Source organism: Fulmarus glacialis, unplaced genomic scaffold (assembly GCF_000690835.1).
Source record: "Fulmarus glacialis isolate BGI_N327 unplaced genomic scaffold, ASM69083v1 scaffold30529, whole genome shotgun sequence".
Lineage (NCBI taxonomy): Eukaryota > Metazoa > Chordata > Aves > Procellariiformes > Procellariidae > Fulmarus > Fulmarus glacialis.
Window position 1 is genome coordinate 1 of NW_009231865.1, and position 13,929 is coordinate 13,929.

The window sequence follows — 13,929 nt, forward strand, 5'->3', positions numbered from 1 at the left end:
GGTGTCCATCTGCTTCGCCAACCGCTCCGCCGCCCTCTTCCACCTCGGGCGCTTCGAGGTAAGCGGTGGTGGGGCAGCGAGACCCACAGCAGCCCGGCCTGCCCTCCTCCCCGAGCTCCTGGGTGCCCCCGAGCAAGTCTGCGCACCCAGAGGGTGGCCTGAGACCTCCCGTGTGGCAGGAGAGGGGATTGGGGCAAGGAAGAGCCCAAGCAGCATCTGAGGTGTTACCGCACAATGTTTGCGCTCGGGGTTCAGGTGGGTGCTTCCGCAAACCCCACAATAACAAAGTTGGTTTTTAGAACAAGAGATGGTAGATCAGATGTGCTTCCCAAGCTGTGCTTAAAGCATCCATCATTAAACTTTCGGAAGGGTTCCTGCTTTCCTTCTTGTTCTGTGTCAGGAGGCTTTATTTGGCTAACAGATTGGCTATGCACATAGAATTTGCTGATTAATGTAGTCTTATTAAAATATTCTGCATCTTAGATGGAATAAAAGAGCATGAGTCTCAGCTGGTTTTCAAGTACATTTAAAAGGCCTTGTCTTTGTTTCTAGGTTTGTTTGGAAGATATTGCCAGGGCTGAAAGTCATGGCTATCCAGACAGGCTGCTGCCCAAGGTCTTGCTGCGGAAAGCTGAATGTCTGCTGTGTTTGGGAAGATTACAGGATGCAGCAGACGCCCTCGGTGTGGTGGAGAATAAAATTGCTATGGATGGGATCATGACCAGTCCTACCCACCAGACAGTGCTAAAAAAGTTAAGTCAACTGAAGATTAAAATACATGAGAAAGAGAGCTGTCCAGAGCCTGCACGGGAAGCATGTGGTGACATTGAAAGAAATTTGGAGATCTGGGAAGAGAATGACAGTATTTCAGGTGCATCTTCATCTTTGAGCCTGAATTTTGATAGAGAGAGAGGTCGTCACTTGGTGGCCTCCCAGGACATCCTGCCAGGACAGAGCCTGTTGAAAGAGGAGGCTTTCGTAAGCGTGCTCTGCCCAGGGGAGAGCCGCCTTCTGCAGGACAGCAGTGAAACAGCGTGGGATACTCGAGTCACTAATGCAGATCTTTATTGCCACCATTGTCTGAGGCAGCTCTTAGCCTCAGTGCCTTGCCGTGGGTGTAGTTACACAAAGTACTGCAGCCAGAACTGTGCAGACGTGGCATGGGAGCAGTACCATAGGACGGAGTGCTCCCTGGGAGCGCTGCTTCTTACGTTAGGGGTCTTCTGCCATGTTGCCTTGAGGACTGTTCTACTGGCGGGATTTGCAGAGGTTAGCAGGCTGGTGGAATGGTCCCACGATGGTGACAAGGACCTTCATAACGCTGAGGAAAGACGCAAACATCTCAGTGAGGCACCAGATACAAGAGCTGGTACCAGAGGTATCCCTGGTTGTAATGACAATGGTCAATACCAGAGTTCTTACCAAGCCGTGTTCAACCTTTTGCCACATGCTGAGAAGCATAGCCCTGAACATAAGTTCCTTTGCATGCTGAGCGTAGTAGCTATATGCAAACAACTGCAAGAAGCTGGCCTAGAGGCTGCTGTTTTGAATCAGGAATCATCTGAGAAGTGGTCCAAACCAAAGGCATGTGAAAAAACATCGGGTGAATTGTCTCCAGAGCTGAAGACTATGGCAGAAGCAATGCTGAGGCATGTGTTGCAGCTGCAATGTAATGCACAAGCAATCACTGTAATGCAGGAGTCGGGTAAGATAAAAACTTTTAAACCCTTCTCTGTTGTCCTCGCTCATCATTGAATTATCAGTTGTCAGAAGCTCCCACTGCAGATGGGAGTGACTTGCTTAAAATTTAATGGCCTGTCCCATGCTGGCCTGTTATTTGGTGCACATGTAGAGGGTATTTAGCTATTATTTATTGCAGCAATATACCAGAAACCTTTCTACTGCTATCTGCAATTGGTCACAGTGCTCGTTGCATAAGTTGCGTGGGTTACTGAGCATTCATTCTCAACCTACATGTTTTCCCTCTGTCTTCAGGGTCCGGAGATGGTGCTGTTGTAAATAAGAAGCCTGTGCGCCTGGCGACAGCCTTCTTTCCTGTCCTCAGCCTTCTGAACCATTCATGCTGTCCCAATATTAGCGTGTCGTTTAGTGGGACAGCTGCCACTGTCAGGGCATCACAGCCAATTGCAAGCGGCCAAGAGATTTTCCATTGCTATGGTAAGTATTAACTCGCCGTTTGTCTCAAGGCACAGACATCCTTTCACCTCTACTTGGCATGCTAACTGATTGCTATTAATATTATAATTCCCAGTATAATGTTGCTAGAGTCTTTGTTTATGTATAAGCCTTGATCGAAGATACCAACGCAAGATTTTATCTCCTGAGCCCACTGTTACATTTTCAGTGTCCAGTTATGTCCTTTCCAAAAGATGATATATCTATTCTTAATTATAACAAAGATACATTTAGTCTGATGTTAAGAACTGTACCTGTTAAGAACCTGTACCATGCCTTTCCAGGGCCTCACCGATGTAGAATGAGGGTTGCTGAGAGACAACAGCTTCTCAGTCAGTATTTCTTTGAGTGTCGCTGTCAGGCATGCCTTGATGAGTTAGAGTCTGATGTCAAGAGTGTGGTGTCCATGAGAAACTCATTCTGCTGTCCTAGCTGCCGGGCTCCAATGCAGGTAGTTCTTCCGTAGTTATGATTGTATAACTTACCGGGATGTGTAATGTTTGAGTCTCTGGGAAAGTCAAGAGTTAAAGACCTCACTCCATAATCTCTGCTCAGAAGGCAAAAGCCCCTGTAGAGTCAAGACAGTATCTCACTGTTCTTAGCAGCTTTCTTGTAATGTTCTTGTATGTTATTCTTCCAGCATTATAGGGAAAATAATGCCTTTAACAGCAAGTTAAAATCCCTTTGAACTTGATGAAGGAACTTTAGAATATCAGGGTCATGAACTAGGGGAAGAGGGATATCTAGGAAAGAAAATGGACGCCTGGAGTCTAGAACAGAAAGTGTACATACAGGGGCTGTATGTAGAGAGAGTCACACTCTCTGCAGTTCGCAAGATGTGAATGAAAACAGCATGTAGTGCGGGTTAGATGGGGAGAAGTCAAGACAGTATGTATTTGCATGAACACTAGTTGAGTACCACATGATCCTGCCTTGGGTTAATCTATAGCTCACATAGTCATAGCTATTCCTGGAAGTTTCTCATAAAATCAAATAAGCTAATAGCAATTTACAAGCAAGTTGCTTTGTTTTATGAATGCAACTGAGAAACAATTTAGCATCTTTATAACACAATACAGAGATCACAGAGATGGAAAGTAAGCTTTGTGTTGCACGTGAGCCCTCACAGGGATGATTTCCACAGGGCGAAGACACGCTTTGTTGTTCAAATGAAGCTTGTGCAATCTCAGTCAGCAGAGAGAGCCAGTCACGCCATTTACGGGACCTTCAGCAACAAATCAAGAAAGCATTAGAACTGCTAAGAGACAGGAAGGCTGGTAAGGCTCAGCTTTCTACTTTAAGGTCAGCAGCTGAGTATACATCGGGAAACATAGTTCTAGCCATGAGATGGCACTGTTGCTTATGCACTTGGGGTCTTCGGGCATGCAGCCTGATGTCCCTGGGGACTTGAGCTTTAAGTTTTTTATACCCCTGATCCGGGTGTTAATCTAAGTCACACGTTGTTCCATAGTAACTAAAAGAACTCAGGTAACATTGGAGTTATGCATTGCTAGGCCTTGCTTTCCTGGAGTGAGTCAGGCCAACACTGTGTTAGAGGAAGTAGGGTTGCAGATGAAGTCAATGTTGAATCCTAACCAAATCCAAAGGTGCAAAGATGAGATTGGACTGATTTTATTTCGTGGATCATGGAAAGCTGGAGACTGGCCAGTAGGATGAATTTTATACCATTTTTTGTTATAGATCAGGCTATCAAAATGCTCCTGAAGTGTCAGATGGATGCTGGAAACTTCTTGTCTCCAGAGCATTTGCTGATGGGAGAGATGGAGGATCATCTGGCACAGGTCTATGCTACTCTTGGTATGGCATTGTCTTCTCATTATCTTTAGTTTTCTCAACTTTGAATTTAACATGACTAGCCTTTTCTCTGACTAGCCTTTTCACTTTTCTTCTACTGCATTTCTCTAGTTTTGACAGCAGGGCTCTCAGAAAGACTGCTTTAGCCAAAACTGCATTCCCAGCAGCCAGTGAACAATAATGCGATATCATGTTCTAGATTCCCTGTCCTGGTTCTGAGGTCAGCAGCCTCCCAAGAATGCTGTGGACATAGTTCATCACATTTTGCGTAATGCTGTCAGATTCTTCGGGTGGCAGTAGCTGTAGAAAGTATTTATTCATGACTCATTTTTTGGTTTGGTTTTGTTTTTTTCCATCAGGGAAGTGGCAGGAAGCAGCCAGACACCTGGAGAAGAGTATTGAAATTGTGGAAATGCACCACGGGCCATCAAGTGTAGAAATAGGTCATGAACTTTTCAAGCTGGCACAAATTCTCTTCAATGGGTAAATTTGCTTTCGTTCTCTGTCCCTTCCCTGCACCACTCCTGTGTGTCTGACACAGTATCATGGCAGGTGGTCCTTGGCACCTTGCAAGGTGTCTTACAGGAGCCTGGGCAGTCTGGCACAGGTACTACAGTTGGCCATTACTCAAGCGCAAGTTCATTAACCCCGTTGGGGTTCACTTATTTCTCACGACTCTCTTTGGACCCATTTCTCTGCTTTGTGCCTGTCTATTCTTTTCTTCTCCCTGGCTCCATTTATTCCCTGTCTTATTGTTTTACTTTGGCAACTAGTCACCCTTGGTATTTATACCTCAGTTGTATAATGTTGCTGACTTCTTTTCAAAGGAGGAAATAAAATCTTCTTGCTCTATTTTGGCCCTCTTTTGGCAATCAAATCCCCTGACTGCTTCTGAAAATCTTCTCACAGCACCTCCCTTTAACTGAATTAATTTTAGCGGGAGCTGCAGTGAGGAAGTAGTGGGTACCTATACTCAGAGATAATGTTTTAAGTTTTTGTCCATCTCCTTACTTTTTTTTCCCCCCATCCTCTCTTTGCAGCTGAAGCGCACACTATTTGCCTGGTGCTGAAAGGCAGTGGAGGGTAGGATCTGTACCCATGAACAGGTTTAGGTTTTTGTTGGGGAGGGGTTAAAAGGTTGTGTAAGTCAAGGAGCTGAATTAAGTATTTTGTATACTCTGTTCTCTCTTCGTATTTTAGATTTGCAGTTTCTGAAGCTCTGAGCACGATTCAAAGAGCAGAGGAGATTTTGTCAGTCCACTGTGGTCCTCAGAGTACTCAGATCCAGGAACTACAAGAGATGAAGACCTGTCTGTTAGAGCTTCCCAGAAGCATCCTTCAGAGGACTTAATTTCCCTGTCAAAGGAAGCTGCAATGTGATCTTTCATCAAAGCTAAGTTTCATGTGGTAAGGTAGTCATGTAGTACAAGCTGGAAAATTAAGTGTAACAACAACTTGAATGAAATCTGAAATGCTCTTTAGTGAGACTATTGTAAATAAAATGACCAATTCTAACATGTGGGGTCTGCGTGTGGTATGGTGGGAATAGATGCCATTGTATAATTTCTGCATGTGGGTTTGAAGCAAATGTTTGAGATGCGTGTGTTTCTAGAGATGTGAATCTCCCATGTGTGGTACCCTGATGGTTATGAACATGCAGTCATCCAGACCACACTGCCTTTTATTTCTAATGCTATGAAGCACTTTTCTTCTTGCCAGCGTGAAACATAAATGGTTGGAATGGGTGAGGCAGCAGGCTGGGAAGTGCAAACTTACAAGCTGTAACAGAGGGGACTGCAGAACTTGGAGAGCTACCAGCGCAGACCTGTCAGTGATGAGGGATTCAGTATAAACAACTGGCTTCAGGTTGGAAGACAGGATAGGGAAAAACGCAGTATACACCAGATGATGCTTGCATGTAGGACACAGAATTGCATTGTGGCTCATCTGGGAAAAATGGGAGTGTGAAGGCATATGACATAGGCAGACAATCTTTCAAGGGAGAATACTGGGGCTTGCTGAGATTAATAGCAAAAGCTCTTTTATTGCAGCATGAAGGCATAAGATTTGCAAGTTGTGTCTTTGTGCAGCGGAGCAGGGAGCCAGTATCCCTCCCAATACCACCCCTTCCATTTGGGCCCTACCATTACAGATTATTGTGAAGGGATCTAAACACTCCTGGGATCCAGGATCTTGCCAATGAAGAGGAGGGTTCCAGTGGTATCATCTCGCAGTACAAGAAGGAAAGGCCTGTCCACGTGATATTCTATGGGGAAGGTCAGACGAGCAGCATTCACCCCAGGATTTGGTGTGGATCTTTCCCCATCTTCACTAAGCTCCAGAATTGCCTTGTGTTGCACATGAGATAGCTTAATAGGTTTGGCAGAAATCTTGGTAAAATCAGGTGATGTGAAAAGTGATTGGAGCCCTGGAGGAAAGAAAGAAAATACCATTAGCTGAAAGCATGGATTGCAGGTAGGGGAGCTGTACTGCTAATGCTGTGATCCAGGAGGGCACGTAGCTGCTCTGATAGAGTTTATTGGGGGTAACAGGGAGAAGAAGCTTACATCTGTTTGTACTGAGCTTCTCCCTCTCAATCTCAGAAGCGTTGTATGAGCTTGGTGGAAAGATGTGATAAAAAGTTGAGGAGTCCTGGACCAAGGTGATTTAGTTGTTCGTGAAATCTCTACAGACTGACAGCAGGACCTAACTAATAACGCACCAGCTTCATATTCTTCTGAGAGCAGGAAGCAACTTGCCCACTGCTTTGAGCCCTGGCAGTCTATAGAGGGTGTGTGATGTACGTACTTGTCTCCTTTAGTGTGCTGCCAAGTGCCTCTTCATAGTTCAGCTTTAGTTTGGGCAAGCTTAGCACAGCGTGGACTGTCTTCAGCTCCTTGTCTACATCATGGACAAACTCAGAAGTAAGGCTTTCCTCAATCAGAGTCATATTCTGGGTCACCTTCATAGGCAGGAAGAACATGGCACTGATTCCTTCTGTCAATGGCAGCTGGGCAATCTGGAAGGCCAGTTACAAATAAGAAAGGGTCACATCAATAACAAACAGCTTTACCCATCCCCTACCAGGCACAGGCCTGAATCTCAACTGCCTGGTCAGCCTTTCCAGTTAACATTTGGTCTTCTTCCCTGTTTGCTTTTATCGGACATGATGCTTCCTGACCCCTCTGGCGCCCGGGCTTTCATCAACCCATGCTGCACTCTTTTCTGCTGTTACATGGCAAGTGCTCTCTCTCACCTATTGAATCCTGTAATGAACTGCAGTATTGCTTTGGGGGATTCTCAGCTGGAACACCTTTGAGCTCATGCTACAGTGAAAGATTTGTTGAAAGAGGTAGAGATGGAAAGGTTTTGAGGAGTGTACCCTACCCTTGTTGCCCAACTTTAGGTCAAGCAATATAGGTTAGTAGGACCTGTGCATTATTTAAATTCTGGACTGCTTGTCACATAGTATAGAAGTAGGATATCCTAAGAATCAACATACTGCCTTTCAAAATAGGGATTGCAAAACTAGCCTGTTGGGAGGAGCAAGGCTGTCTTCTGGAATGGGTTAACAGGTAAGTGTAGCTGAGCCTGTTCCTCAGTAGGTTTAGGAGACCTTGCGCAATACTTGCTCTCTGACCTTGCAGTTGAGTTCTGAGTCAAAACCGTATCGCAGTATGGCTTTGGGGTCTGACATCATGGACACCTTCACAGTTCGGTCCTCATCCAGATGGAAGTCCTTCAGGACAGTCTTCTTGGTATCAAACTTGGTTTTCCATGTCCCTATTTTTTAAAAGATAAAATGGAGGATTTTCTGGAATAAGAGCATATGAAACTGGGCTTGCGTCTGTGGCTGAGTAATCTTGCGCTTTATACATACAGTATTTGTGTTTTAAGAGTTGAGGCATAACTGAATGATGATAGAGATGGAAATAGACTGATTGGAGTTACTGATTTACTGCCACTCTTTGGCCTCTCCTTTTCATCTGAGAATTGGCTAAACGGGAAATAAAAAATCAAGGCAGTGTATGGGTGGAGTGGCTATTGGGAAGTTGATGTCTATTTATGTAATTACAAAACTATTTTAAAGGGTAACAATTGTGTCAATGCATATAAAGTGCTTCTCTCCCCACCCTTTATTTTTCTCCTTGTCTCTAAGCAATAATTCTCCAAGACACTGGCTTACAGCATGTTCTAGAACAGCTCTCTAGTATCTCCCTCCATTCCCTCTACAGTGGTAAAAAGGCTCAGTACACTCTTCAAGCTGTGCCTTCCGTAAATGGTAATATTCTGTCTCTTGCTGTGGAGTTTTGTGAGCTTAAACTTTCTTCTCTGGTCTCACTGCAAACAGGTCAAGATTCAGCTTCCCAAGAGTAATAATTCCTCCCTCGAGGACTATTTCTGTTCAGGTAGCGTGCATTTTTTCTTCTTTACTAAACATTCTTAAGCATTTTCTTCTTACACTCTGTTTCTTTGGTAGTCTGTTTGCTCTACTGGAGGTGAGAGCATTCCCTCACATCTTTTCTAACCCATGCTTAATAGACCCTCTCTGTAACCAAGTACACAACATTCTTACCCTTGAAGTAAGCAGCCCCAGCAAGGAGAATGCTGACATCTGTGGGCATGTCCTTCATAAACCGCATAATCCTTCCCTTTGTCTGCTGTCGTACCCAGTTGTTGATTTCTTGGAGGTCTAACTGGGTATTGCCACTTAGTGCCCTCAGACGCATCTTGTAGGACTTCTCTAGTTGGCTGTGAAAACCAGGCTTCACCCTCAGTCCTGTGGAACAAAAACATCGATATTGCAGCTAGCTCCCTTATCAAAACAATCTCCAGGCAGCAGATTGCAATCCAAAGCCCAGCAGCAGTTCTCTCATAAAACATCTGTGACTGTGTGTATACAGAAACCTGCTTTGAAGAAGAATGACTGAAGGCACATGGAGGAAACTGATCCAAATCCTATAGCCACCCATGCTGGAGTATGGGATAACTCTCTTCTGAAAAGTAAAGAAAGGAGATAAGAACAGAAGGCTTGGACACAGCTATTCCTACATCAGTCTTTCTTCTTTCTCCAGCTTGCTTTGTAAGTACAGCTTACTCCAACCTATTGGATTCTTGGAACCAGCAGGTTCCAAAAGATAGCTCTTAGCTTTCTCAGCAGATGTTTATTGCATGCCGAAAGCAGACATTTCAAATAGTTCTGCAAGGAATTAAACAAAGGAATATGGCTGAACGCTATCACAAATAGAAAATGTGATTTGTGGTTCCTGGAAGTTAGCAACACCTGCCAGAAAACCTAGAAAACCCAGAGCAAAGGCAAAATTCTAAGCAAGTTTCTTCTAGGTCTTCTGCGTTAGCTGCTCTGTCATCAGTGTATTTGTGTGCATAAGTCTGGTCTTTTATTTATGTGCACACAAACTTTCCAGGCTTTTTCTGGAGCAGCAACAGCATTCCATGCACTGTCTGCATCCTGGCTCAACAGTATGTCAGAGCCGACGCTGTTAGTGCAGTGTTACTCAGTGTGTTGTACCTGCTGCTAGTTATTGAGGTAAAATTTGATAGAGGGGAAGAAGGACTTTTACTTTTCTCCAAGATGATACGGGAAGCACTTTTCATGCTCTTCTCTGGTCCAGTCACGCTGGTCAGTAGGTCCTTGTAAGTGTTGTGGACCTCAGCTTCGTTAAGCAGATCATAGAAGAGAGCGCGAGAAATCACATCTTCTGTTCGTTCTCCAGCCCCTGTCCACAACAAGGACAACAATATGAGGGAAGGCCTGTCAAGCCAAACAGCACGTGAGGAAAAGGGGCAAGAACTCACCAAGCGAGAGACCAGAAAGTGCAGTAGCCAAGCTGAATGGAGACAGTAGCACATTGGCAGTGGCGGTCCGGCTAGATTGCTGACGGTACAGGTCATAGCCAAAGTTGGAGACTGCAGCTGCCAGCTTGTTTACAGGGCTCTTATAGAATGGATCTTCCTCTTCGACCTCACCGGCGTTGGCTCCATCAGCAGTGGCAGAGTTCTAGCAGGTACAGGGACCACTTTGGTTAGACTTGCAGTTTACAAGGGCAGGTACAGTTGTGATAAACATTTCAAAGGCAAGCCATCTTCAGATACTCTCCTATGATCTACAGAAATATTGGCTTAATCTTACTGATAGTGTAGGAACAGTTACTTTACTTTAAAGTGTCCCAGTAAAGCCGAAGGCAGCACTCAGATTGGAACCCACTATTTCTGCCTCACGGTCATCCCCTGATGTAACTACTGTGGTTTTATCTAGGTAAAGCAGGAGTTAGTCTCATTATGTTGCTAAATAAAATCTTAGTAACTTAGGAGGGTAGTGCTTAATCCTTCCATAAGATTCTCTAAAATTAAATTACCTGCTCCAAGTATCTCTTCCTCACTCTCTGCATGTTGTCTCCTACTCACCTGCTCAGTAGCTGAGTTCTGGGATCTGCTTGGGACAGTTAAGAGACCCAGGAAAAAGAGAACCACTGGAATCTGCATGCCTGAACCTACAGAGTAAGAACATGACAGAGGCAGTTTGAGCAACCGAGCAAATACATCTCTACCACTACTATTCGCTGTACCTGGTTGTGACAGGAACTGCAATGACACATGCTGCTGCTTGTCCTTCCCAGTTGTGAAATACACACCTGATCTTAGCTGGGTTTTCTTCTCTAGTTTGAAGCATTCAGCAAGCCTGGCCCCAATGACTTTAAAATTGGGCAAGCACACATGCCTGGGTGTGCCTGAGCACAAAAGCAGATGTGTGTGGCCCAAACCACACTGATGCTGGCAGTTACTGAGTGCCAAGGTCCTGAAAAGCACTAAATCATATCTTCTGCGTTTTAGACTTTAAAAAATTCAATACTTATAAAAGGTAGTAAATCCATATTGTTGAATGGGGCAGAAGACGAAACTGGCTGGTTACTGCTCTGCTATACAAGTTACCTGCCTCAGGCAGTAGTTTGTCATGTTTCTTGTGTCTGCATGTACCTAGAAGGCTGTACAGCCTATATGCATCCTTTGCTTCGTATTTGCAATTCGATAAATTAAAAGTAGAAGAGCTTTCTTAAAAGACAGTAAGGAAAGGGGCTGGGAGTAAATACCTAACGCTGGGCCAGATCTAGAGAAGAAGTGAAAGACAGAGCTTGGCTTATTCAGCATTTTTAATGGAGATGGGAGAAGAGTACCAAACTCCCCAAAGTTGTTCCTTCTGTGGAATCCATTTTTAATCACTCCAGTGGCCCTTCCAGACAGATCTGTCTGGTCCAAAGGGCAGTGTGTAACCCAGGGTTCCACTGTGGGTAAACCAGAGCCACTGCAGAAGTGTCATGCCCCCGAGAACAGACGCCACTGAGGCTGGTCTGAAGCAATGTTTATATAGATTCCCAGAAATTAAAGGAAGAGGGTTGTATTTAACTAACCCCTGTGATCCAGGCATCCAGTGAAGTAAGAGAAAGAACATGTGTTTCAGATTAACTTCAGCTATAAAGAAAACATGCCTGCTGGTAGAAATACAACTTCAAGCCACGTGGCTACAACAGCCCCAGTTCAGGACCCAGTCTGTTCAGGCAGAGGTTTTACTTCAGTGAAAGGCAGTTCACTGTTTCCCTTTCCTGCCAAACCCCTTTTCTTCTGGAGGTAGTTCTGCCTTGGAGAAAAAGGTGTCACAGTGGAGGTTTTAAGTTTTCATCTATGTTTAGACAGTGTAACACAGAAGTGGTACCCTCTTTTCCCTGTGCACTTGCATCCCGTGACCTGCTGCTATCCTAGCTGCTGAGTAGATGAGATATTCTGGTGCAGAAGATGTGTATCAAGAGGATTTACTATACTGGAACAGACCAATGCATTTGGTGGTATGATAGTGCATATGATGTTCGGATTGCTCATATCATTGCAGAGTTTTACAATGAATAGGCACCATGCTGAAAGATGACAGAAGCCCTGCGTGAGTCTAAGTTAAACAGGTCTTAGCGAGGGCTTTGTGAGAATGCCTGCACCAAGCAGTACTCTTGCATGCTGAGCGGAAGAGGTTTGGCCCAGTCTAGTTTAGAGATGAAGGTTTTCCATGGAGCATAACCTTTTCTCTGAAAAAAAAAAAAAATCTCAACACAACCTCTGCTTCCAACTACACTGAGCTCCTGGGAGCATAAGAGCGGAGATTGGTTTTGCAGATTTGTATTGTTTTTGCCAGTACTGTCACCAGCTTCGTATTTCTCAAACTTTGCCAAAAAGCAATTTCCATTTTAGAAAGACAAAGCCTTTTGCGTTTGAATTGGCCTGAACATCTGGATTCTATTTGCATGTCTCTTAGCACACAGCCAAAAATGCAGAGAAAAGAATTTGGTTGGAGCAGAGGTGGGATGGTTTCAGGCATGATATTAAAATCTGTGGCTGCCTTTAAAGAGAAGAGAAGGAGCAACAGCATGCAGCATGTGATGTTACAGTCGGGAAGGTACAGGAAGAAAACTTTGAGAAATGAGCTGAGAAGGAACTTTGTGTCTGGGAGTTGTCTATTTGTGAAGGCCTGCAGGTGCAAAGGGAATATTTTGCTTTCCATTTATAGTGGTACAAGTCTCACATCATTTATAAACACTTCCGATTTTAGGGTGCTATGAAACATCACCCACGAGTTCAGACTGCTCTCTGTGATCGCTCCACCCCACAGCACTAACTCCTTCTGAAGTGTATCGCAACCACTAGCTCTAGAGGATTTGACTATCACCAAAATTGTTACCGTCGCAAAGAAAAAGCATGTTCCCAGCTGCAACTCAGATGCTAGAAGGGCAGAAAACCACCCCACTTCCCAAGCACAGTTCAGCCCTGGAAGCAAAGAGGTGCCCTAGGATGCTGCTGGCTCCCAACCCTTGGTGAGATCTCTCATTTGGTGGGAATCCCACCCTTTAACACCTGCAGAAGAGCCGTTCTTCCCGTTTCCCAGGTCCTCTGAGAGCTCCCCAGCCTCAGCCCCTGCCCTCTGCTCCCCGAGCAAGGGTGACCTGCCCCCTTACCTCGGGCTCCTCTCGGCCGCTGCCGTCTCAGGCTCCCGGCGGGTGCGAGTCGGGGACAGTGTGGGTTTGCTGCAGCCACATCTGCTTTTTGCTGCTTCCCCCAGCCCAGCCTTCGGCAGGCTTCAGGTTACAGCTTCCCGGGGCTCTCTTAAAGTGCTCTGCTCCCATTTTCTGCTGCTGCCACTCTCCCGCGGAATTGCACTGACTATTTAACCCTGCCTTCCAAAACAAATGTGCTCCCTGTGATAAGGGCAGTCTAGCGGGTAAAGCACAGGTCGGAGAGGCAAATCCTCCCTGCCCTGTTTGAGCAAGTCTTTTATCCCCGCAGTTTTGCCATATGTCACATGAGGGAATTTCTTCTGTCTCAGAGGTATGGTTAATGCAGCAGTGTGTAATGGATTTATGTCCAAGATTTAATGGAGAGATTTGTAAAGTGGAAGCAGGATTCTGTTGCTGTTTAAAGCAGTTAAAGGGAAGATGTTCAGAAGTGGTTCTATCCAGTGATAGTTACTAGTTAACAAGAATTTATTAACATAACTGGCTTAAAGGTTTTGGCCGAAAAGAAAGAGACTAAAAAGCCGAGGACTCTTGGTAAAAAAGATGAATTAACAGAATGTTGTAGGAGCTTACAGAACGATAAATGATCTGGAGAAGGGAAAGGGGCAGAGGGGTTTCATTATTTTTTGCAACAGAAGACTCTAGGGGAGCACCCATCAGTGCACATTTAAATCAAGATAGTGTATTTTTCATAAGTATTAAATTGTAAAACTCATTGTAACTAGCTATTGCAGATGATGAAAGATAAATAGACTTGGAGGGAAAAAAACCAACCCAAACCAAATTAGTGAAAGACAGGTCCATTGAAGGCTAACAAAAGTCAGATGTAATGTCAGACTCAGCAGCT

The 13,929-nt window shown here is 44.8% G+C and overlaps 2 protein-coding genes across 2 annotated transcripts; one reads left to right on the plus strand and one right to left on the minus strand.

Moving 5' to 3' along the window:
• Positions 1-4: 4 nt before the first annotated feature.
• SMYD4 (SET and MYND domain containing 4) lies at positions 5-5,530 on the plus strand (the record flags this gene model as incomplete). The annotated part of the gene is made up of 8 exons (XM_009584718.1): positions 5-58; positions 553-1,705; positions 1,996-2,178; positions 2,481-2,647; positions 3,341-3,473; positions 3,898-4,014; positions 4,371-4,494; positions 5,212-5,530. Coding segments are annotated over 8 exons (2,082 nt in total), but the record flags the coding sequence as incomplete, so codon positions are not given.
• A 500-nt stretch (positions 5,531-6,030) lies between these two features.
• SERPINF1 (serpin peptidase inhibitor, clade F (alpha-2 antiplasmin, pigment epithelium derived factor), member 1) lies at positions 6,031-13,080 on the minus strand. The gene is made up of 8 exons (XM_009584716.1): positions 13,026-13,080; positions 10,438-10,523; positions 9,829-10,030; positions 9,594-9,749; positions 8,588-8,791; positions 7,652-7,794; positions 6,820-7,030; positions 6,031-6,439 (listed from the first exon to the last, which is right to left on the minus strand). Exons 2-8 carry the CDS (start codon positions 10,513-10,515, stop codon positions 6,180-6,182), a joined length of 1,254 nt encoding a protein of 417 aa, XP_009583011.1. The 5' UTR covers positions 10,516-10,523; positions 13,026-13,080; the 3' UTR covers positions 6,031-6,179.
• Between the last annotated feature and the right edge of the window lie 849 nt (positions 13,081-13,929).